This window comes from Myodes glareolus, chromosome X (assembly GCF_982192425.1).
Source record: "Myodes glareolus chromosome X, mMyoGla1.1, whole genome shotgun sequence".
NCBI lineage: Eukaryota > Metazoa > Chordata > Mammalia > Rodentia > Cricetidae > Myodes > Myodes glareolus.
In genome coordinates this window covers 40290843-40317288 of record NC_142053.1, presented here as the reverse complement: position 1 = coordinate 40317288, position 26446 = coordinate 40290843, and the positions used below count along the sequence as shown (strand labels likewise).

The window sequence follows — 26446 nt, the reverse complement described above, 5'->3', positions numbered from 1 at the left end:
AGATGGGTAGTTTACACAGTGAGTTCAAGGCTGACTAGCCTAGGCAGGATACAGAATGAGACTCCTTTCTCAACCAATAAATACCACAGGAACGGTGAATTCCATTTAATGCTCCAATGTTCACTCCAAACACTCATCTCAGAAAAACAGGATAGTCCAGATGGATGTTGTGGTGTGCGCCTTTAGTCTCAGCACAAGGGAGGCAAAGCCAGGTGGATTTCTGTGAGTCCAAGGCTAGCCTAGTCTACAGAATGAGTTACAGGACTGCCCTGTCTCAACCCATCCCCCTCAAAAAAACCCAACAACATGATATTCAAAATACAAAATTTCAAATGATATAGCAACCCCAATTTAATGACTAGGGCCCTGAGCAAAAAAAAAAAAAGAAAAAAAAGGAAAAGAAAAAGAAACTTGTCCATATTAAATAGTAGATATAATTAAAATATTTTAAAAACTAAAAATTTATATATACAAAATAATAGAGAAGATAAGGTTACGAATTTGAGGGGGAGTTGGAGTGGAAAGAAGGGACACTGGAAATGATACAAATGCAGTGCTCATATAGAAATACTAATAAAATTTATGGCATTTCTTTCTTCCTTTCTCTGTGTGTGTGGGAAGGGGGGGTTCAGAGGACAACTTGAAGGAATTAGATCTTCCTTCCACCATGTGGGTTTCCAGGACTGAATCGGGTAAGTATCATTAACCTTTGGGCAATGCCTGCCCGAAATCATACAACTTTCACTCTAACTTCGAAATCTTTGTCCATCTTAGTTTTGAAGTCAGTCTCACTATGTCATTCAGGCTAAGGCTGATTCATGACAATTTCTCAAGATATAACAATAAGGTCAAATAAAAGTACCTTTCCTGTGGTTATAGTATAAAATACACTCACCAACTTTTGCAAAGGCCTCTTTGAGTTCATCAAGCTCATCTTTGGAAATCTGAGTGGTTGCCATCTCATCCATGTAAAGATCTACAGAAAAGCAAATAGTTTAGTTCAGTCTTCAAAAACGTTTGGGAATATATAACATCAGCATTCTTGCTAAACTACAAACACACTAAGTAGACTTGCAGACTACTAAAACAATTTGAATAGGTAATCATATAGCTATGCCTAAAATAAAGAAAATAAACAGGTGACGAATCATCATTTATCAAAAGCTATACCGGAAAAATGTCTGAATCTATCCCTTTAAGTTACATTTATTCATTGTGTGTGTGTGTGTGTGTGTGTGTGTGTGTGTGTGTGTGTGTGTGCGCGTGCGCGCACGCATGTGTTTGTGTGTGGGGCCATGCACACATATGCGTGCACAGCCATACATGTGTTTGGGTGCACACATATTACAGTGGACATGTAGAAGTCAGAAAATAGCTGGTACAGATTCTCTCTCCAACATGTGGATCCTAGGAGTTGAACTCATGAAGTATCACTTGATGGTAACTTTGTCCTCCTAAGGTAAAATCTTCAGCTACATTAGATGAGTATAAGAAAAGTACAACAAGAAAGTGACATATAACAGAATCTTGTTTTTTTGTGCCAAAGTGAAGGCCAAAAATCACTTGGCTAGCAATTTCTATAAAATAAGTCACTAATTTTAAACAGTATACTGATATCTATCAATCACTCTTCTTTAAGGAGAGATATAACAAATATATTTTGGGTGTGATATAGAATCAAAACAAGTATGTGTTTGTTAATATACACATGCTATATTAAATTATTGATATTATATAGTAGATATAATTTTATAAATTTTTAAAATTTATAACTTAAATATACTTCTATTTGCACAATAATAAGAAAAAGAAGAGGTCATGAATTTGAGAGGGAGTTTGGGAGGGACATAGAGTTGAGAGAAGAAAAAGAGGGGAAAATGTCATAATTAAATTATAATCTTGAAAATAAAAAATGCTTTCAGAAAAGAAAGAAATATCTCCATTAACAAAATTGACATAAAAAGTAGCAACTTTGCTTAAAATAGTAAAATTTTAAAATTAAAATTTAAAATTAATAACTATATGGTAATAATTCTAAATTCTATGCATCATAAAAATGTTCAACAGTGTTAATCACAAGAATACTAAGTAAGATTAATTGCAGTTTTATTTATATATATTTTAAGCAATCATTTTGGTTTGTTTTGAATTGGGGTCTCATTCTATAGCCCTTGCTGGACTGGGACTCCCTATGTAGAGCTGGCTGACCTTAAACTTTTGGCAATCTTCCCACAATTACAGGCCTATGCTACCATGTCCAGTCAATCATGGTTTTAATGAAAAATTATTACCCATTTCCATGAATTATATGTGCAGAACAATGGCACAAAAAGCTTGGGAGTTGAGAAAATCCAAAACATGTGGTTGACCTCTGTCTCTAAAGCCCCTTTCTAGTTTGGGTAGTTTGAATCAGTAATCATTTAAAACATGTCAGTAAGAAAATTTCCAAGCAACATCAAAACCTTATACAGCTTATTTCATTCATACACTACATATCATTTCTGTTTTAAAAAGACAATTAGGAATTAAGCGGTGACATAAACCACCCTGGCTCACCATCCTTATTCCAGATGGCAGGAATGTACATCTTTCTGTCCCACTTCCTCCCTTTTCAAATCTATCCTCTACAGGCCTTTCAACCCCCTTTTTATCATCACACCATATTTTTAAAATATTTTATTATTCTTTTTGAATTGTGTGTGCATGCATGCATGTGCACAATTGTGCAGTGTCTGTAGAGACTAGAAGAAGGTGTCAGTCTCTTGAAGCGGTGGGTATATGCAGTTGTGCTGGCCCTCTAACATGGGTACTGGGAATAAAACGATGGTCTTCTAGAAGAACATTCTGTGCTCGTGGCTGTGGAGACATCTCTTCAGCCTCAGCACCACACCCTATCTTCAATATCTGTTACAGGCCCAGTTTTTGCCTCTGAGGAATTTACAATTTCAGGAGGCAACCAAATAATTATAATAGGATAGACAATTAGTTGCTGCAATGAAAGGTATAGATCTCCATTTTGAAGAAGCTTGCAGGCTCTGGAGATAAAGGGCTAGTGTCTTCTCAAGACGGCCAGGGAAACAGTTCCTTTATTCTTCCTATAGAATAAGGAAATGCTTAGATCTCAAAGGCATTTCAATTTTTTTTCTCTATTTTGAATATTTCATACAGGTTCTCCCAAAGAAACTAAAAGCATCCCAGACTGATTTACAATTGGACCAGAAAATTTGATATCCTTTCTGCATCTGGACACTTCTTAAACACTAGTCATGCCCAGCCATTGCTTATCGCCCAATGGCATAGTGTATTCTCACTGGGCAAGCAATGAAACCACTGATCAGTAGCTTGGTGCTGCTACTTCCTAACTGTATGTCCATGGGTATGTTTATTTCATCTCTGTGAGCCTCCGCTTCTCATTCGCAAATAGCACTAATAATAGCTGTTTCCCGGGGAACTCTCATAAAGATTAAAAGTGACGTATGTGAAGGCACATTATGAACTACAAAGCATTATACAGCAACTTCAAACCACAGTGAAAGAAAGCCGGGAATAAATAACCCCATAAGTAATTGTGAGGGGCTGTAAATATTAGGCATCAGTCTACTAAGACCTTTTAAATGGCATGCATGAAGAGTTGTCTCGTCTCCCTATAATTATTGACTACAGAGCCTCCCTCATATATAAAAATTACAAGCCTTCAGTCAAAGTAGTTTAAGAAGGATGGGCCTAAAGAAAACCTGTCAGCCATATTTTACCTATGACTCAAGATAGGCTCTTTCACAAGGCCAACTTCTAATACAGAACTTGAAGTGCAGGCAAGTGATACATTTTAAAAATAAAAGTAATTTTAGTTTAAACGTTTCAAAATCATCCACAGCTTGTTAATATTGTAGCATTCCTCCTCATTTGCATTTTCTCTTGAGCAATAATACAAAAGAAATGTTAAAGTGGTAAGACTAAGATTCAAGTTTAAATACAATTTCACATTGTGTGATTGGCAGGGCTCTCATAACATCTTTCTTTGCCCCCTAAGTCTGAAGTCGGTCTTACCACAAAAGTGAACTGAACTCTGTTTACATAACATGAAAGATAACTAATATTCAAAGAACAGAATTTCCCTCCATTTCATTTCAGCAAATGAAATACTAGTCAAGGATAAAAGAAAAGCCCTTTGTTCTGCCTGGGTAGTGTCGTTCCCCCCCCCCCCCCCCCCCATGCTCCGTCTGCCTGATTCTTCTGTACAGAAAAAGCAGCCAGGAATTAAAAAAAAGAAAAAGAAAAAAAAGGAAAAAAAAGCAACCTCTCTTTCCTAAACATCTGAGACACAGGAAAACAGATTCTCAACTCAGGGAATAAAACAAAAGAAAATAAAACCTTGTTTGCTTGTTTTTTTCATAAAAGGATATGGTGTTCAACTGGGTATGAATTCAGGGCGTCACCCAGAGAAGAATCTTATGCCTATGAAGTCATCCCCAATTACAGCGTTTGACTAACAATACAGCAATTATGAAAGCACTCCACTGGCTCATTTAACTATACAGAAACCCTGGACACAAATCCTTGCTGAGAATGTTTTACCTGAAACTATTACTCAAAATTTGAAAGCTGTTTGAGGGAGAAAAAGGAAGTTCCTGATTTCTTTTCCTCGGGCGCTCACCTTTAGAATATAGCCTTACTAATGTGTGTCATTCTGTACCAAGGCTGACTCAGGAGGAAGGGTGCCACATTCAGGAACTCCTTGATGGGTAATCAGCTTGGTTTAGGAAATATTACACACACACACACACACACACACACACACACACACACACACACATTTCCTTTGCAATTAGACTGAGCAAATAAAGTCTAAAATGGGAAATGGCTGGGTTTGTGTTAGGGGGCCTGACAATCAAGTGTCCCAAGTTTCATTCCCAACACAGCAGAGAACAAATTGATCACCCACCCAAGCAACCCATGGGGTATTCACCTGAGACTTTGTTCCCATAATTTACTAGTAAATTATGCAAAATGGAATTTGGAAAGATGTTGATTAGTTACAAGATTGCATAATACACGACTTAAAATTCCTGAAGAAAGCATTAAAGGGTGAAGAAAACACAGAAGAATGTATTATTTTGTTATAAAAAGGAGGAAAACCTAAGGATGTAGCCATCATTGCGGGCAAACAATTCAAGAGCAAGCAACAAAAAAGGGGGATATTATTTGTCACCTTCTTCCATTCAAAACAGGCAGTGCTTTGGAGCGCCCACACTTCACATTCCTACCTGTACCAACAGAAACTGCCACCCCGCCTCCTCCTCAGTTAGGTAAATCAACAGCACCAGTCTCAAGGTTGGACGGGTGTGTGCCATTCTGTGGGCTAAAGCTCACCTTCTCTTCCTGCGATTACTCAAACTCCAGTGTCGTATTTCCTAATGAATTTGGAAGAATTCCACCTGAATATCTAGCATGTTCATGCCTTACTCATCTGCACACATCAAGCCTTCTTCATCGAAGGCTTAATTAATATACGCTCGGCAGTGTGTCAAGCGCCACTGATAGAACAATTAGGACCCTCGAGCCTTTCTTCTCTAGAAGAGCTTATTGTCCACTGAGGGAAACAGATAGCAACTCAAAGGCATCATACTAGAGCTATCACAGTCACTTGTGCTGAGTGGTGTATTGTCAGGGAACATTTTCTATGAATCTGATGCGACCTTTATCTTCTAGGGTTAGTGTCAGAAAGAGAAGATGCTGTCTGGGGCTGCGAAAATACAGGATAGCTAGGGGAAAGCCTAGGGTTACTGGCAAGACACAATTACAGAAGGTCAGAGACCAGCTGAGATGTAACCAAGGGGATGAAGGTTGTTAGCAAGAGTAATCCCATTTGGCCTCATTGCCATTCCCTCTCCTTCTTTTCTCAGTACTATCAATCCCAGGGCCTCAAGCATGCTAGGCAGATGCTCCATCAGCGAGCCACATCCCTGGCCTCATTACCCACCACCAACTCTCCTTTCTGTTATACCAGGCCTCATTTCCAATTCCTCCTCAGTCTCTAGGTAACTACATTTGAAACTACTGGTTACCCACAAAGTTTGTTCTTTATGGGTGAGTCAGTCAAACTTCGAGATTCTTCCATCAAAGCCTTCTTTCATTTCAGGTGTAATCAGTTGTAGAAGTTTCAGTAGTCTCTCTCCTTGCTGACAGGGTTTGTAATATAGCCCAGGCTGGCACTGAATTCGCCATCTTCAACCTCTGTCCCTAGGCTGCTTTCATTACCAGCATGTACTACCATGCCCAGGTAACATTTATCTATTCATCTGTCTGTCTGTCTGTCTATCTATCTATCTATCTATCTATCTATCTATCTATCTATCTATCTATCTTTCTAGGAAATATAGTTAATGTAAGAATAGCATTTAATACTCTTTAACAGAAATGTCCATAGCTCATTCTCATTCACCATTATCACATCTCATTGGTATCTGCCCAACCTCTATCACAGTACTTGAGGAATATGGAATAATATTTTAAATGAAATATCAGCACATCCTTGTAAGTTTCTACTTTAGATCCATAACTGCATAGAACTTATTTACTGTGGGGTAAGCTACTTGTTGCATATACAAATATTATAAAAATGGAAGTTATTTCTCAGAAAAATCTCTATAAGCTTGGTAGTATTGCTATTCAAATTAAAAATGATCTTGTTACTTTTGTATGTTTGTTATTCACATTGAACAGAGGAACTGGCTTTAGATAAGCTTGGTCACTTCAAAGACACACAGCAAGAAAGAGGTGAACCAAGTCTCAAACCCCAGACCTGTCAATATTCTCCATCAGTATCTGGTGGAGCCCCTCAACAACTTACTGAAGGGTAAAAATAGAACTTATTCATTATTGTATTCCCTATAGCATGGACACAGTACATTTAATTCTTTTGTATTCAAAAAATAGCCTGTAACTAGCATCTGCAACCATTTGATTATGCCTGCTCCCAAATTTCAAGATATAATTGCTTGTGCCTAAATTAATTGTCTAACATCTGCTTGGCATTTCAAGTCATCCTTCATAGTTTTATGTCTATTTCAATAACCTTCTGCACACCATTTTCTTTCTCTAATTTTGAGACAAGATGTCACTATGTAGCCATGGCTGGTCTGAACATGGTAATCTTCCATCTTCCCTCCCAAGTTTCCCCAGTGTTTGGTTTATAAGTGTTTGCCACAATGTCCTAGCTTTGAAAATGCCTTTTGATCCACAGTTTTCCTTCTGACCACTCCACCTTAACTCCCACGCCACTACCCTGGTTTGACTCTGGCCTTTCCTCTGAAGACTTCTTCCCTTGACATCTATTTTTCCTCTCTCTCTCTCTCTCTCTCTCTCTCTCTCTCTCTCTCTCTCTCTCTCTCTCTCTCTCTTCTCTCTTTCTCTCTCTCCTTTCCTCCCTGACTAGCTTGGTTACTGTCAACCTCCAAGTTTCTACAGGTGCGTTTTCTTCCCCAAAAGCCTGATGTCCAATGCTCTATCCCCCTCTTATCTTTCTTTTCAACCACACAGATTTTAGAATCCTGCCACGAAGTTCAGCAATTTGATGATAGACTTCCTCTTTAGTTACATAAGTGGGGGAAAATATGGCCGGGATGTCTATCATTCTATTTGATTCCATTAATCAGCCTCCTCCAAGTCTCAAGTACGACCCTAAATATATTTTTGTCAATAAATCAGAATCATTATTTGACTAAATGTTGGTCAAATTCCTCACTCTGTACGTCTTATTTTAAGGTAGCTTATTTCTGGAGACTGGAATAGAAAAGTATTTCCCATGTACACTACAACCATTGCTTGCTTGATGCTGGATACACAGATGTAGTATCAAAAATGCTGCAGCTAGCTGTAATTTTTCAAGGATAATGAAAACTCCCAGTATTCCCAATAACCAATAATCATAAAAATTACAAAATATAAGCTAAATCTTTAGGATTCTGGTACATTTTTCTTTGAGATGGGGTCTTAGGGCATCCCAGGCTGGCTCAAACTTATTATGTAGTAGAGAATAATCTTCAGCTTCTGATTCTCTTGCCTTCACCTCCAAAGTATTCAGAATACAAATGTGTACTACCAGGCCCAGTTTATGGAGTGCTGGTGATTGAACCCAATGTCCTAAGTATACACTAGCAAGTACTCTATTAACTGAGCTGTATGCCCAGCTCAGATTCTATTATTTTATCATCTAAATTGTTTCAGATGTGTGGCAAGTGATCTAAACCAGTCATAAAACTTTGCCTAAGACACAGTGCTGCACATCAAATGTAAAATTAAAACAACATATGGGGCAGGGTGGTGGTGGCACACTCCTTTAATCCCAGCACTTGGGAGGCAGAGGCAGGCAGATTTCTGTGAGTTCAAGGCCAACCTGGTCAACAAAGCAAGTTTCCGGACAGGCTCCAAAGCGATACAGAGAAACCTTGTCTTAAAAAACACAACAACAAAAACAAAACAAAACAAAAACCTGCATAAAGGAAAAAAAGTGATCAATTGTTCCAACTATCCAATAAACTGCTTTTCAGAACTTTGGACTCATAGCCAGCAGAACCTATGGAAGATAATTCAAAAGCTCTTAGCAAATATAATTATGCTATTGAGAAATATAAACTTTTGGCAGAAAACATATATAGGAGTTCCTCTAGCTAATGCTCTCTTGCTCTCATTGGTTAAAGTATAAAGGAGTCACTTACAAATTCTGTGATTTTATAAAATATTTAGGATATAGGGCTGGAAAAATGGCTCAGCAATTAAGAGCACTTGCTGTCCTTTCAGAGGACCTGGGTTTGGTTTCCAGTTTTCACATGGCAGTTCATATTCCAAACTCCAATTCTAGGATATTTAATGCCCTTTTCTGGTCTCCTCAGGAAGCAAGCATGCATGTCATGCACAGATATACATGCAGGCATAACACTCATACATATAAAATGAAAATAAAAAATAAATCATAAAATATCAAAAACATACACAGAATCTAGACATCATGCTGAGCAAAGACTATACAGAGCATGCCTTTTCCAAAACATTGAGCTCAAATAGCCTTTGACTATAAAATAATTTCATACGGTCCATTGGTACAGCTCAGGGGTAAAGAGGCCCTGTTTTCAAGCCCTAGCAACATAAAATAAATAAAATAATAATATAGTACACAAACACTTTTCTTGCTGTACACTCATTCCTATATGTGAAACTCTTCGGTGTAACAGTATTACACATTGCTTAATTTTTTGAAATTAAGACTCTCCAAGGCTCAGTGATATGAACAGCCTCCCCTTTATATTGATTTTAATAACTCAGTCTTAAGGTAAACAAATGCAAACAATTGTGTATCTATGTGGTCACTTTTTGCATTTTTATTGATTTTATTGAGTTATATATTTTTTTCTGCTCCCCTCCCTTCTTCCCCCATGCCCTTCTACCCTTTCCCAAGGTCCACATGCTCCCAATTTACACTGGAGATGGTGTCTTTTTCTACTTCCCATGTAGATTAGATCTATGTATGTCTCTCTTAGCGTCCTCATTTTTGCCTAATTCTCTAGAATTATGGTTTGTAGGCTGTTTTTCCTTGCTTTATGTTTAAAAACCACTTATAAGTGAGTATGTTATGATAATTGTCTTTCTGGGTCTGGGTTACCTCACTCAATATGATGTTTTCCAGCTCCATCCATTTGCCTGCAAATTTCAAGATGTCATTATTGTTTTCTGCTGTATAGTACTCCATGGTGTAAATGTACCACATTTTCCTTATCCATTTTTCAGTCGAGGGGCATTTAGGTTGTTTCCAGGTTCTGCTATGACAAACAATGCTGCTACGAACATAGTTAAGCACATGTCCTTGTGACACGATTGAGCATCCTTTGGATATATATCCAAAAGTGGTATTGTTGGGTCTTGAGGAAGGTTGTTTCCTAATTCTCTGAGAAATCACTATACCGATATCCAAAGGGGTTGTACCACCTTGCACTCCCACCATCAATGCAGGCGTGTTCCCTTTGACACAGTCAACAAGATAAAATAGCAGCCTACAGAATGGGAAAAGATATTCACCAACCCTACATCAGACAGAGGTCTGATATCCAAAATATACAAAGAACTCAAGAAATTGGTCATCCAAAGAACAAATAATTCAATAAAAAAAAATGGAGTACAGACCTAAACAGAAAACTCTCAACAGAGGATTCTAAAATAGTTCATTTGTTTTAAAAAGATTTGTGTGTGTGTGTGTGTGTGTGTGTGTGTGTGTGTGTGTGTGTGTGTGTGCGCGCACATGGAAGAAAGAGCTGATGGGTCCCACTACTACAACTGGAGTTACAGGTGCATGGCAGCTGCATAATGTGGGTCCTGGAAATAGACCCTATATCCTCTATAAGAGCAGTATGTGTTCTCAACTACTGAGACACCTTTCCAGCCCATCTTCTTGTTTGTTTTAGTTAAAAATAACATAGGCTGTGTGGCATAGAACTATAATCCCACCTACCTGGAAAGTTAAGGCTAGATGATTCTAAGTTCAACACCAACTGGGGCAACTTAACAAGCTATGTTTCAAAATAAAAAGTAAAGAAGATGCTGGAGATATGGTCCAGCGATAGTGTGCTGGCCTAACATTCATGAGACCCTAGATTCAATCAGCTATACCACCAAATCACACATGAATGACAGTATACAAAAATATGTCAGATAATATAGTTCAGGGACACTTGTGACATAACTTAAAAAGTATTATTACTTGGGACTGGAGATATGTCTCAGCAGTTAGGAACACTGGTTGCCTTTGTAAAGGACCTGGGTTTGTTTCCCAGCACCCCACTGCAGATCAAAGGTGTCTATAATTCTAGTTCCAGGGGATCTGAGATCCTCTTCTGGTCCCTAAGGGCACTGGATTCATGGAGTGCACAAACATATGTAGAAGCAAAATATGAACACACACATAATAAAAATAAATACATATTTCTAATATTAATTAATTTTATTTTGCCTACATGTCTGTCTGTTTGCCACATGCATACAGTGGCTACAATAGGCCATAAGAGGGCACTGGTTCCCCTGGAACTGGAGTTACAGATGGTTAGAGTAGCCATGTGGGTTCTGGAAACTGAACCAAGGCTCTCTGGAAGACCACAAGTGCTCTTAACCACTGAACCATATCCCCAGCCCCAAATAATTAAATTTTAACAAGAGCAAGTCCTTTACCCCCCTTACAAAGCATGCTTTCATTTCCAAATCAAATGATACTGACTGGAAGACTTTTGCTGAAGGCTTCCTCTACCCTTTGCTCTGTCCCAAGTCCTTTAATTTTAACTTAGATGTATCTAAAAACCTTTACAGAAACTTAAACATCCATATTCTGTGAGTAATAAAGAAGATGTGGCTGTCTTTTGCATGACCCCTGCAGATGAACAAATGACCTGTACAGGTTTCTGAGAAGGACAAGAGAGCACAGATGGCCATTTTGTGAAAACTCATATACAGATTTAGTCTAAGCTATTTTTGCTCACTTTCTATTTCCTTAATACTGGCAACCAGCTAAACCTTCCTAAGTTTGTTTTTTTTTTTAAATGTGTTTTGTTTATTTAGCAGTAAGTATGTTCTGTAGCCTAGGCTGGCCTCAAATTCACTGTGTATTGAAGATGGCTCAGAATTTCTGATCCTCCTGCCTCTGCTTACCAAATACTGTGATCACAGATATAGAAAACCATGCCTAGACCTCAGATTTTCTGTTTGAATGATTTTAAAGGAGATACATGACACAATCATGTATCTCATAAAAGTCAGTAACCTTTTCTCTAAAATTCTGTAAGTCACTCTCCCCCACACAAACAGTGTGGTGACTATCTTCTGCCTTCTATGTCTCCTCCGCTCATCTGTGAGTTCCTGGAAAACACAGATGATATCCCCTATGATTTTGTATCTTTGCTCACAAGTACCCACCAAATGCTGCTTGAAAACAAGAATTGATGGGGATGAGTTGGGTGATTGAACAGACCTACCTATCAGGCAGGCTATCTAGTCATCTTGCGTGGTTTACAAAATGCATATTCTTGAGCTGAGCATGGTGATACCTATAATTACAGAACTTGTGAGTGTAAGGCAGGAGGATCGTGAATCCCAGGCCATCCTGAGCTGCGCAGAAAGTTCAAAGACAGGCTAGGTGACATAAGGAAACCCTCTCTAACAAAGGAAACAAAGTCTCCCAAAACAAACAATGCTAAACTAGTCACACTCCAGGTGTAGGTTAGGGGTAGAGTGCTTCTTTAGCATGATGGACTCAGTTCTTACAGTCATCAGTGCCAATAAACAAGAGAATGAATGTCTAAATAAACAAAAAAGGTTGTAAACATTATTAGAGAAAACTGAAATAATTAAAACCCAAGACCATAACAAACTCACATTCTTTACATGCAATTGGTCTATGATTATGTTTTCCTTATTTACTCTGGTTTCATACTTCAAGCTACTACAGAACTCCTCAAGATGTTTGCACCCTATTCTTTGAATGTAACTGAAAGTCAAACAGAAAGAAGTTTAGAAACAGTTCCTACTGGCTTTTGCCATATAAGCAGACACCCTTATAATATGGCAAATGCATGGATCATGTTTTGACAGGCTTGTCATTCATAGGTAAAACTGAATGTTTACAAGTAGACAGGTGGTCAAAAAATAGCTCATTATACTTAAAGTTTTGTATCCTGATTTTTTCAATATGTAAAATCAGGAGAAAACAGCCAGGCATGGTGGTGGTACAAGCCTTTAACCCCAGCACTCAGGAGGCACAGGCAGGTGGATCTTTGTGAGTTTGACGCCAGCCTGGTCTACAAGAGCTAGTTCCAGGACAGGTTCCAAGGCTACAGAGAGACCCTGTCTCAAAAAACCGAAAAAAAAAAAGAAAGAAAGAAATAAGAAAGAAAGGAAACATTTAAAAACAAGAAAGAAAGAAAGAAAGAAAGAAAGAAAGAAAGAAAGAAAGAAAGAAAGAAATTCATCTTCTGAAAGTATTTCTACTCTATTCTAGGATAGTATAAACTAGATCCTAATTGATCTTTTTCAGTACCAATGTGCATGAGTCACTCAAATCCCAAAGGGTGCCCAATGCTGTGTCATTTCCTGTAGGAATATCAAACACTTCCATTTAAAGTAAAAGTTTCCTTTCACCTTTGGTGCTTAATAAACCCAGATAAGATCTCAGAGCAATGGCTACTTAAAAAGAAGTCACTAAACTGTTCCAATAACAGCAATGTTCGACTTAACGTACATTGAAGACATTCTTTAAATGCTTGCTGCAGAAAAATTTTATAGGTTTTTAATGCAAGTCATAATAATGATTTAAATATGTCAAGCTCAAAAGACTCCACCCAGAGGGAGGAAATAAATAGAAGAAATTGTCTTATAATCTCAAAAAATAGTAATAAAAAAAAGACTTAACTGATGTAACTCCATTTTACCCTATTTGTTTACCAAACCAATGTGTACACTAGACTGAACTAGGACATATCTCCTTTGAAAGTTTTCATTCCTTTTGCATTTCTCCAGCAAATTTTTACACCTCTTACCCATAAATTGTGTAAAAATCATGCTGTTGCTCATGAAATGAATTGCCCTTCATCCCTGAGGGGTCTCCAGCCTCCTGTCCTGAGAACATGTTTTAAACATGAACATGAACATGTTTAAAAAGTCAAGGTTGATCTCCTGGGATTTGTGTTTGTACATATGTGTGTGTGGAATATCAGAGTAACTAACATGTTCCAATTCAAAACAAAAATACTACTAAGTCCTATCACCTACAATATAGAAGTCACCAGATACAGTTCCAGCTCCCTCTTCTGTCAGCAGGGTATCGGCCACTAAAAGTGCCTGCCTCAGTATCATATACCTTCCCAATTCAAACGCTGTACTCGAGCTGCAAACACTCGACTCCTGTCTCATACTAGAGGTGATGCTTCACTCAGAGTTGCGATTGTCCTATGACTGGCTATAAATCTTTCTGTCAGAAACTTGGAGAAATAAGTCTTTTAAGAGCCACTGCTTTGTATGACTGAAAACCATGCTGGCAAGATGAGCACTGTGAGTGACTGCCGCTGCTTCGTTACAGTAACACCACCTATCTATAGCATGTCTTTTGTGAATTTCAAACGTCAGGACAGCTGGTTGACTTAAAGCCAGTTTGTAACAACAGAGATACCAATCTCATAGTGACATGTTCTAGCATGACAAGCCACCTCAACTTTTATTACAAAATACAAAACCCAAAAGCCTTTAACAAGAATCAAAGGCATCTGAAATCTCATTTCTTCTCTCTTCCACTCAAAAAGCCACAGATAATAACTTCTACCGCTTAAACATTGAAGCATCGGACTTGACAAGTAAAGATTATGTAAGTAGAACTTCAAAAGTAAAATGTAAAAAAAAAAGAGAACATTCCCTACATTGAAAGAGAGAGAAAACAGAAAATACACAGAAGAGGTTAAATTCATAGATTTCTTAAAACAAAGAAATCTGACTATACTTATACAAAATTTTAAAAGTGACTACAGTGCTTCACCTAAGAAGAAAATAAGAATTTTATATTTTTACAAAGTCAAGCTTGGCTTAAATATTCTGTAACCTAAACGTTAGCACCTACAGAAATTATATGAAAATAGTTACCCTTTCCGACGGGAGCAAACCTGTTTCTTCTCCTGAAGCACTCACTAATAGGACCGTCTCCCACGCCCAGAACTTGAAATCTGGAAACCCAACATTCTTCTTACAATTGCATCTTTAAAGAGCAAGTCACAACACTTCCTGCTAGCAAATGAACACCCTGACAAAGGAATGATACAATACTTACGAATCTCCTTCCTGGCTGCCAGGCAGTCCTTTGCCAGAGGTGGAATAAATTCGAACTTAAGCACAACCTTCAGAGAAAACTTTATGCTTTCATTTTGGCTGCACTTTTAAAAGACAGGGAACCAAGGGAATTGCAAGTTGGTTCAGGTCAAACAGCTACAACCCTTATATACCTATTTAGAGTTTGGGCAGTAGCCAAGTAACCTGCTTATTTTAGAACACAAAGAACAGCTTCTCCCCAGTGTCCAAGCCACTCATCCACAGTCAAGTACATTACTTGGAAAGGCAAATTAACTATCTCGGGACACTTATGCTTTCTATTATTCATTCCAAACTACATCCAAAATTTATATTCCATATTCCAGCTGGTGTAGCATTTATTTTACTTCTGGTTCTGTTAGAACACTAAGCTCTGACATGGGACAAATTCCAGGATCTACCAGCTCAGTACCACAGAGTTAAGCCAATACTTGCTGAACTGAGTACTATTCTATCAAAAAGGCCGTCTCACTTTAGTAAAGAGTCAGACTGGGTATGAAGTCCAGCTCCACATTCTAATAGCTTTACGTGTTCTTAGGCAAGATGTTTAAACTCTTCAGCCTGGTTTTCCCAGCCAGGATGATGACGACCATACGTATTTTGGGCTGGAGCTGGGGCTCAGACACAGTGCTGACCCAGTATACAAAGACTCTTAGGTTCCATCTCTAATAATAATAATATGAAATACTTGCTGGGTTTGGCAGTCCACACCTTTAATCCTACCACAGGGGAATCAGAGGCAGGTGGATCTCTGTGAGTTCAAGGCCAGCCTGTTCTACAGAGCCAGGGCTGTCACACAGGGAAACTCTCTCTTCAAAAAATGAAACAAAAATATAAATAATAAAAATATTAAGTACTCCACATTACAGTAACTATTTATACAGTGTATAGCATTTTAAATGAAGATCATGGTAATTACTAGATGTGGATAGCCACCCTTATTTTAAAAAAAACTTATTTGCACTAGCAATCCTGTACTGACTAGGCTCAGAACATCATTTCTATAGAAGACCCAGTGCAAATTATTAATGTGAGAGGAATTGAATGGAAGCATGGGAGCCTTAGATGTTTGACAGTCTTGAAGTCTTTGTGACCCTAAATAGATCACTTAGCCTCCCCGAGTCACGCATCCCTATCTGTGAAAATGGAGGTAATTCTAAATACCTTTAAAAGGCTGCCTGGGAAGATGGGAGTATGCAAGAGTGTCAGCATCCAGCATAGTGTTCAGTAACTGGAGGGCTGTATTGTAATGCGCCTAGATAATAATACTTGTTTACTAATATCTGCTCTATCTACCATATAAGAAGGAAATAAAATGAGATCACAGACATGCTGGATCTTTCCAAATAACATAAACCCAGCGATGCATCTTAAAATCCATTAGCTTCTTGGCACACAGATGTGACTCACAGTGCATTCACTTGTGAAGAGGAACTGTCACTGGAGAGTCCCCATTAAGAGGCAGACAGCGTTCTGTCCTCCGCACTTCCCACTGCCTACCAATACTGGGTTACACTTCATTGCCTTAATGGACATGTTTCAATGCATTACAGCCAGCACCCACCAAAAACCACATGAAATACCAAAAAAAGCAACACAATCCAGAAGACACAGAATGTACCAGGAGACTCCAGAGGACATTTTTTTTTTCGTTCCTTTTTTTCGAGACACTGTTTCTCTATCTTAACCCTGGCTATCCTGGAACTTGATCTGTAGACCAGGCTGGCCTCAAGCTCAGAGATCCAATTGCCTCCGTCTCCTGAGTGCTGGGATTAAAGGTGTGCGCCACCTTCGCCTTACCTTATTTTTTCATCTGCCTTAATTGCTGACTCCCATATGAATTTCTCAACTTTTAAAATTCTCCACCTGCAAAAACAAGCCTATCACTATCTCCCTAAGGTCTGTATGGGTGCCTAGTACTTCTGGAGGAGCTACAAAGCCCCTAGTATTACCTGGAAGAAAAGTGCCTATGCTAGTATTGTGTATTTTGCAGGTAAAAATACTGGCACAAAGGTAAGGAAACAGTAGAGAGAGACCAGAAATACTGGATTGGTTTTCGAGCAGAAGCTGTTCATCAGCCACACCAGCTGCCTCAAATCACTTAGATGGATCTGTCCCAACTGCTACATAGCTACCCTTTTCGGATGTGCAACATTAGCACTGGGTGAAGTAATGTTTTAAACTAACAATGTGCAGTTTGAGAATTGACTGTCTTTTCTCTTTTACAGATGGCTCTAATAGGTTACTTAGAAAGTGTATCCCTGACTTTTTTGGCCATAGGTAAGTGTATATTTTTCCAGCTTTTCAAACTCAAATGCTAATCTCTCTTCTCCCCAACACCCACGAGGTGCTAGGTCCCATTCCCAGCACTAGAAAAAAGAAAATTCCAAAGGGAAAAACAAAACAAAATAAACAAAAAATCCCAAACAAACTATCCCCATACCTTTCCTAAAAGAAACTTCTTTAGTATTACTAATGCAACCTTTTTTACTATTATTTCTTTAAGTATGTGGCTCACTTTGAAAATTTCTTTCTCACTCACTATCTGAAAGGGGGCTCTATGAGAAGAGTTGGGCCATGGTGAGTTTATCTGTTTGCATGTACCCATTCTGTGACTGTGTGACTAGAACCTGTTTTTACTATGGGTAATGAAAATTGGCTTGGGAAGAGAAGACGGTGGCTAGGGGTGAATAATGAGCTTTACATTTGTACAAGCAGGCAAACAGAATGAAAACAAGTTTCATATTACATTCTCAATTCATCCTGATGAATGGAAAGCCAAGGGAAAGCACGTGCAAATTGTCTCTCAGATCTTACAATCAAAACAATGAGGTTCACACACACCCCTCAGGGTGGAAAAGAAATATTAAGAGGCACACCCAATAACGTCACAGGAGAGTTTCATATACATAGCAGTGTAATGTGTAGCTAGAAAACAAAATCGAGACCATATTTTTCCAACTTTCCCTCAAACGTCATGCTCCCCACCACACCCACTGCTGTGTTATTTCTTTTTTTTCTGCTTGTGACTGGTACCTGGGAAGCCCCTCCCACGCTGCTTAATGACGCACCTCAATACAATGATCTAATTTCCTTTTAAGAAACAAGAGATCACCCATTTTGTGACTTAAAAACTAACACAGTGAATGAAGTATTCATGAATAGGGATCTAACATATAAAACAGGAGCCCCTATACCACATAGGAGACTACTACACTACTGTCATTTTTAATCACATTTGAACATTTTAAAAATGCATCCTAGAAGCAGTATTAGGTACACTGATTTCCTGTTGCACAAACAGGGCTGGTTGTAACACCCAAATGGATCTGCTTTCAGGGATCTTTTTCTTTTTCCTCCCTGCCACCCCGACAGTTCTTGGACTTGTATCTGCCATGCAAGTGATTTACACAAGGCTCTGTCATTTTTTTCATATTTGGAGAGTTAAAGAAGGCATAACCATGCATCAATTTAAGCATTCTGAGATACCAAAGAATGACAGTCCATCTCCATAAACAAAGGCTGCCTCATAGATACTTATTTAGTTCATATCCTAATTCACTTTATCTTCTACAGACTTGACCATAGCTGGGAATTGACACTGGGAATGTAAACACTTTACAGTGATTCCATAGCTGCTCAGTTGTAAGGCATGTGATATGATGCTAAATGATAAACAAAACTCACTTGGTGGTCCTGGCCTCTAATTCTATATCTATTGGGGAGGCTGAGGCAAAAGGATGGCAAATACAAGGCCTGGAGGAGATATGGAGTAAGTACAAGGGTAGCTTGGCTAACTTACTGAAGATCTTGTCTCAAAATAAACCCTCTTTACTTAGTAGTAGAGGATATATCTAGTACATACACAGGTCCTAGGTGTAATCCCCAATATTACAAAAGGTTTATATACAAGCAAGCAGGTAAGCAAGCAAACAAACAAAGATAAAACAAGCTCTGTGTGGAGGCAGATGCCTATAATCCTAGTTACTGAGGATGAAGTTAGATGTGAAGGAATGGAAAGGTAATGAGGCAGAAGGATCAGAAGTTTGTGCCAGTCTGGATAATATCTTGTCTCAAAACAATATGGTTGACAGGACTGTTGAGAAGACTCAGTAGCATTTGCTGCTCTTCCTGAGGTTCTTAGTACACATGTTGTGCTGTAACTCTAGCTCAGGTGATCCAATGCCCTCCTCTGGCCTCTTGGAGAGCTGAACTCACCTATACACACCACATACACACACACACACGCACACACACACACACACACACACTTTCACATTTAAAGGCAATTTTATTCGTGCAACTACAATGACAAGTCATTTGAAAAATATTTTCTCTTCATTTATATCTCCTTTAGAATCTAACAAATGGTGGCACAAACTATGCAAAGACTTTTAGACATTCTGATGAGTACATATTTTTCCCTCTTCACATGCAAAGTTCACTCAACCCAACCCATTTTTCTATTCAGTCCACAGAAAATAGTGTTCTGGTCAATTATATTTAAAGACTAAAAGTATTAGTTGCACATATTATACCACTGTGCTCAGTACAAACCTAGGTTTACCCAATAAATAAGTAATACACGGATTTTTGTCCCACTAATATAAAAAAAACACTTTACTGCATGCTTGCCTTCAGATACTTATCTAGTTATATATACACACAAATCTTTTTTTAAAAAAGCAACTAAGGAATGCTGAGAGTGGACAAAAATATTCTTTCCCAGGGAAGAACACACCAGTTATTGTATACCAAGTGGTAACTCCTGAAATCATATATATACACAAAGAAAATTATACATACCAAAAATGCTATATTTAAATATTGAGAAACATATATACATACATGTACATATATATGCAACAATTTAAAAAACAGAGGCCATGAATTTGAGAGTAAGACAGGGATACACTGGAAGGGTTGGAGGGAGAAAAAGGAATTGGGGAAATGATAACTAATTATAACTTTTATTTTTATTTCAAAAATAAAATATTAAACAAAATAAAATGATTGTGAATGTAGCTAAGTGGTAGGACATTTGCCTCTCATGTATGAAGCTCTGCGTCCAATCCAAATAGACACAGGGGAACAAACATCACAAACAAAACACCAAAGTCAAATGCCTTAACAATGTGACCTTGCAGCTTACACTGATACTATAATTTATTTAAAGTGTGAAGGTGGAAAAATCTACACCATTCAAAGGCCAGAAAGATCAAATAAAAAAACTTTAATATGAAGCTAATGGGGGAGTAGCTGGATATGGCGCTATAAGTCTGTAAGGCAAGTACTTGGGACGAACATATGGCCTTGTGAATTCAAGGCAAATGCTTTTACACTGACCTACAGCTCCAGCCCCTGGATTTTTTTCACATTTAAGGAGAGAAATGGGACGCAAAAATATCTTAATTTTAGAGGACAGACAGTTGGAAGTGTATGATGGTAGGGTTGGATCTGGCAGGAATTAAAGAAAGAGTTGGGGGAAATATGATCAAAATACATTGTATAAAATTCTCAGAGAATTAATAAGTATTAATCCCTTCATTTCAACATTCCCAAGATGACTCCATGTTACTATAGATTTATTAGCACTGTTTCAATAATAAAATAACATGTTCTTAAATAAACTAGGATTCTAATTGTATATTAAATTACATCCCCAATGCACTAAAACTAAAGGTTGAAATAAATCAGTCAAAACCATCTTCAGATGAGACAGGGTCTTGTCTTAGAGGTTTGCTTCAAACTCACGATCCCCCTGTCCCATCCTCCGAAGTGCTGAGATTACATCTGTGGTTCACCATTATGGACTTTTCTCAGTGCGAAATATAAGTTCTCAGAAAAGGGTTAGCTGTGTTTCACATAGAACAACTTTCGATTTAAGACATCTGCATTCTCTTCATCACTAATAAAAACATATAAAGAAATAATTTATATGCTCTCCATCTTTCTACCTTGATTGTCTCTGAATCAGAAAGGAAGGGGAGGAGGAGGAAAGGGAGGAAGGAACAGGAAGGGAGGAGTAGGAGTGTGGAAGGGAAAGAAAACAACAGCAAAATCCAAGCAACTAAATAGTTCCCTCATCTTTTTGGCTTGGACCTGAAAGCCACAAAGAACTTTCTGATGCATGCATTAAATCAACGTAATCATCATATTAAAATTACAGCTGGGAAAATGTTAAGATTTAAAAAACGTAATACCACTCATTGTATGCTACCATATAGTATTTTTAAAAAGCAACTATTTATTATTTTAAAAAGCAAATTGAGAATTGTGTTGATTTCCTTTTCAATTAAATCCTTTTTATGTTAGTTGCATTCTGAGTGGGACATTTCATCAATATTTTGTTTTATAAAATCGTGCACTGATCACTGGGAAAAGATCATTTCATCAAGCTATATAGATATTCTAAATGCTGGTATTTGTGTGATGCCTAGAAATCATATTAATTAATGACACCATATATCTCATTAGAAACCCGTATGTATGGAGCCAGGTGTGGGAACTCATACCTCTTTGTAATCTCAGTTTTTGGAAGGCAAAGGCAGGAAGACTGTCTCAAGTCTTAGGCCAGTCTGGCTCCATAATGAATTGCAGGTTACCCTGGGCTACATACAGTGCAAGCCTCTGTAAGTATTAATGAGGCTACACTCCATCCTTAGTAGTGGAAGGGGGAAAAAGGAGAAAGGAAATCAGTACATAAAACGTCCAAATATTGATAAGTAAAGGTGGCCATTACAAATCTCAAATAATTTTCAGTTTAACTTAACTAATTTTTTCCTTGTGAAACAAGTACTCTATTGTTCCTTTCATGTCAAGAACATTCAATTCACTTATTTACAAAACTTTTGAATATGTATATGTGCACATGTGTGGTATATGTACATATGTGTGTGTACATGTTTACATGCCTGTAAGCTCACATGGGATGACCAGAGGAGGATGGTGGGGTCCTGTTCTGTCATGCTTCACTTTATTCCCCATACTATACTATTATACTATAAACACATTAATATAGTAATATTGGGTGGAGAATGCAGGTTAGATGGTAAAAAGCTTGCTTAACAAGCATGACACTCAGGGATAAGTCCTCAGCATCAAGTAAATCAGGCGTGGTGGTGCACACCAATAATCTTAGCATTTGGGAACTGGAGGCAGGAGGATCAGAAGCTCAAATCCAATGTCATCTTTCCTATATTATGAGATCAAGACCAATGTACCGTATTTATTAACCCTGATTCCCAAAAACGGGGATCATATTTCTATCATGACTATGCTAATGTGGCACGCATGCTGTTACAAAACACAACGTCAGCTGAGCAAATTGCAAATTATTAGAATAGAATTTTAAAAAGAAATAAAAGAGAAATGCTAGGAGAAAGAAAACATGAAGAGGAAACATAAAAAGGAAAGCGAGACTCCTTGGTTTCCCTCTATAAAAGGAAATGAACAAGGGATGTGAGCAAATATGGACATGAGCACATGGTTTTTCCACCACCGCCTGTCATCTTATTTTCCTTCAGGACAGGAACCATCATGTCATCTCCTTTGAGTCAGCCCTTGCACTACTCACACGGGCAAAAATAACTAAGTCATCTATTCATTTTCCATGGTGACTATTAAGTATACTTGAGGATCACAGAATTCTTCAAATGACAGAGACACATTTCTGAATGAATTTACACACTAATTTGAGCCTCCTGTGTCCTTTCAGTCCCCCACAAAAAAAATGGAATTAAGCCCATCCTAAAGGATAAATCCACAAGTTCAGCCCATAGTATTCCTCAGTGAAGAGGACAGGTGCTTGCAACACTTGCAAAGGATGGTAGTGATGATCAAAAATGAAAATATTTACTTTAGTTACCAGCTTCTGGAATGTATTCCAAACAAATCATCCAGTTTTCCCTATTCAAATCAGATAAAATATTCAAGAATTCAACACACATTCAGTGGAGGTTTAAAACGGCTAAGCAATGGCATTAAATGACTTCAAATAGTTCTAGAGCCTTAACCTTGAACAAAGAATATGAGGGCAGTGATTTTTTTTTGGTGTACTTCCTTTAGTAATCTACTTTGGCATCTAACTCAGTGCCTGGCACACAAGCAGGCACTGAACAAACCAATCTTGCCCACAAGAAAGAAAAATCTCATTTAGCTTTCAAGACATCACTGTTCTGGCTTTGCAAACTTTACAACTGCTTTTTGACCTCACAGGGAATAATGAAAGAAATCTTCAAAAGAAAGCGCTGTTTTAGCATTTCCTGCCCGCATGCCCTAGTCCAAGATTAACCTTGTCAGTTCTTAGCAAGGCATATAAAATACCCTTTAAATGACTCATTCAGATGAAGTGGTAACATGAAGCCAGAGCTTCTAAAATGCCGGTTTCTACTTGTTCCCAGATGTTGCTATCACTTCGAAGTGCTAAATGCATTCATGAAATTTCACATGTATTTGCATAGGAAATATAGTCTGACTTCCGCTACCATTGCAGTGACAAGCTCACAGAGAAAACTTGTGGCCTTGTTGTCTAATAAAACATTCAGGATATTGCCAACATTCATTCCGCTTAAGAACTGCATAATGTCAGCTCAAATCTTCCTTGGAATTCTTGCAAATATACACATGCTTTCAAAACACAAACCAAATAAATTCTGTGTCATTAGGACTTGGCAGTGCACAGCCTGCATTGTATCTCTCCAGAATATTATTTTTGGTGCTTTCACAAAAACAACTAGCTAAAAGATCCAATTTTGGTTGTGTGTGTGTGTGTGTGTGTGTGTGTGTGTGTGTGTGTGTGTGTGCGTGATTTTGGAATTATTCTTTTAAATAAGTAAGCAATTCTTAGCTTTCTGTATCCTTCAGGCATCCTTTGCTAGGTCCAATTCAAGAGGCTTCTATTTTGTTTCAAATCACTGTTCACTAGTTAATTTATTTGGTGTGCTACCATCAAGGTTTTCTTCGCTTCATTTAATTTCTTTTAATCTTCAGAGTTTAGTACAGCAACAATGGTTGCTATTTTCTACATATAATGGTCATTGTTAAATCTTCCTCAACACAGAACTGTGAACACAATGTAGATTCATTTCTAAGATTGGCCACAAAAAAATTCCAGTCTCATAAAGAGTTTATATGGTCTGACCGTGCATATATATGTGTGTGTGTGTTTGTGTGTGTGTGTGTGTGTGTGTGTGTGAGAGAGAGAGAGAGAGAGAGAGAGAGAGAGAGAGATGATTTACAGGTTTTATTTATTTCAGTTTTGCCGAGAAGCTTCATTGTATATCTTAGAGGATAGAGCAGAATCCATCAACACACTACCAGGCTGGCCCAGATTGTTACATTCAGATTTTAACCAACCAGATTTGTTTGATTTGTATTTCATTTGATAATCTGTTAACCTGGTATAGCTAAACACATCTCATTACAATGAATTTTGCCACAAGTCAAAAGGTTCTTCTGATCTTTCCTTGCTGAATACCACATTTGTGTCAGAAACTGGCTGAGACCTTCAGAGTTCTTCCACTGGGGTTGACTATTCTAGGTTGACTGTCTCTTAGAATTCATGGTTTTTCAGGGTGATTGTTTTTAATGTGCACTGGCATTTTCATTCATGAAGCTGTTTGGTCCCCTGTAACTGGAATTACAGACAGTTATGAGTTGCCATGTGGTCCTGGGAATTGAACCCAGGTCCTCTGGAAAAACAGTCAATGCTCTTAACCACCAAGTCATCTCTCCGACCCCCTGCAGGGTAAATTTTTAAAAGACAAAAGTAAAGGCTACTGATACCACTCAGTGGTCAGAGTGACAGGCTAGTATGTGCAAGGCTCTGGTTCTATCTCCATCATTGCAAATAAAGAAATAAATAACCCTGAAAATAAAAAAATACATAAAAATGCAATCAATTATGTGAAAAACAAATTGAATACCTGTTTTTGATGAGTACCATATCATTGCATCTTAAAAACAACAGCAACAAGTTTTTGTAGCTGTTGTACCCAACCACTGAACTAGACCACAAGCTACATGTAGTATTTTAACCTTTTGTTTTCTTCTTTAGATATATATTGAGACAGAGTCTCAACTATGAAGCCTACCATGCCAGTCTTGAATTTGCTAAAGCGGCCAGGTTGGCTTCATCCTGTGATCCTCCAGCCTCACTCCCCCACATCACAGGTGTGAACTGCTATGCTTCACTCTCTTTCGCAGATTTGATTTTTTCTGCTAAAGATAGGTCTTTCTGAAGCTGTACCTATTTCCTCAGCCATTACACGTCACTGGCCGCAGTGATAGTAAACAGCACTGCGACGAGTGTCACTAGGACCCATGAGCTATGTTATAGAAGCTTTAATTACAGAGCAATCATGTTGCGACCTACAGAGAGCAGGACATTTGAACTGTGATTTCGCTGTTTCTGATCTCTGAATCTAATCACTTAATTCTGTCTCCCAGCGTTCCAGGGCAAATAATAAATTTTACTAAATGAAATAAAAGGCAATGAGAATAAAAAACGGGATGGAAAAATGAGCCCTACAGTTTTGTTCTGTGCCACCCCCGTTGAATTATTAAATATAAAGAGAGTATAAAAGCTCTTCTTAAGAAAGCAGGGCAGAAAGGAAACCATGATGTTGTTTCATCTTCCCTCACCCCAATGCAACAAGGTGACATCTTCTTTCCAGTTCCCCAGTCACAATCAGTCTGGCAGGCACCATTGTTTTGTTTTGTTTTTGTTCCAACCTGACAGTAAATTTCCCAGTGTTCTTTTAAGTCAACCAGCTTACCAGATGCTTTTGTAATTGTTAAGGTATTATTTTTGTATAATTTATAACGAAAGCCTGAGAACGCACAAGTGTTTTCATTTAAAAATTTTCGATTTACTACTACTTCCCAAACAATAATACCCCAAATCCCAGTGGTTTAATAGCATATCCCATTTAGTTATTTTGAGACACAAAATTGTTCGAGGTAAATGATGGGCTAAGCCATACTTCCCTTAAGGCATGCACAACAAGAAGTTTGGAAGTCTCATAAGCAATTGCAATGGGTGGTCTTTATAAATTACAAAAATAGCCAGTCACTGTGGCTTGTGCTAACAATCTGAGTAATCAGAGGCTGAATCATGAGGACTACCTGCATAAAGGCAAATGGTAAATTCCAAGCCATCTTGGGCTAACGAGTATGATCCTGTCTCAAAAACACCCCCCAAAAAAATTTAAAAAAAGAAAAAAGAAAAACATCCACAAGTAAAACTTAAAACTTTCCTTAAATTCAAGCAAAGATCTGTGATTTAGAAAAGCTAAAGATCAACAATTTAGAAAAGCTACATATTCTAAATCAAGAAACGCATTTGCTCTGTGTGGCAGCTAACATCTAAATTCAAGCCCATGAGAGGATGAGTTTGAGGCCAGCCTATGCTTCAGTGTGACACTTTATCTTATCCTGGCCCCCACCTACCCCAGAGGGTGCATAATTCCTGGGCTGGGGCTCAGTGGTAGCATATTGCTCTGGCAGGAATAAGACTCTGGGTCCCATGTTGACAGCTACAAAACAACAAAGGAGGAAA

General features: G+C 38.1%; 1 protein-coding gene across 6 annotated transcripts in view; it reads right to left on the bottom strand.

Annotated features, from left to right (window-relative positions):
- The window catches only part of Pls3 (plastin 3), a 95755-nt gene that overhangs the window by 43521 nt on the left and 25788 nt on the right, over nucleotides 1-26446 (bottom strand). For 4 of the 6 annotated variants that reach the window (XM_048439226.3, XM_048439227.3, XM_048439225.3 and 1 more), the window contains one exon: nucleotides 896-976. In XM_048439226.3, the coding sequence (XP_048295183.1) occupies nucleotides 896-968 (73 nt within the window). In that variant the 5' untranslated portion in view covers nucleotides 969-976. Of the gene's footprint in view, nucleotides 1-895; nucleotides 977-14664; nucleotides 14743-14848; nucleotides 14920-26446 lie in introns of those variants that run through there. The other 2 variants (XM_085684454.2, XM_048439228.3) reach the window with 2 other exon arrangements.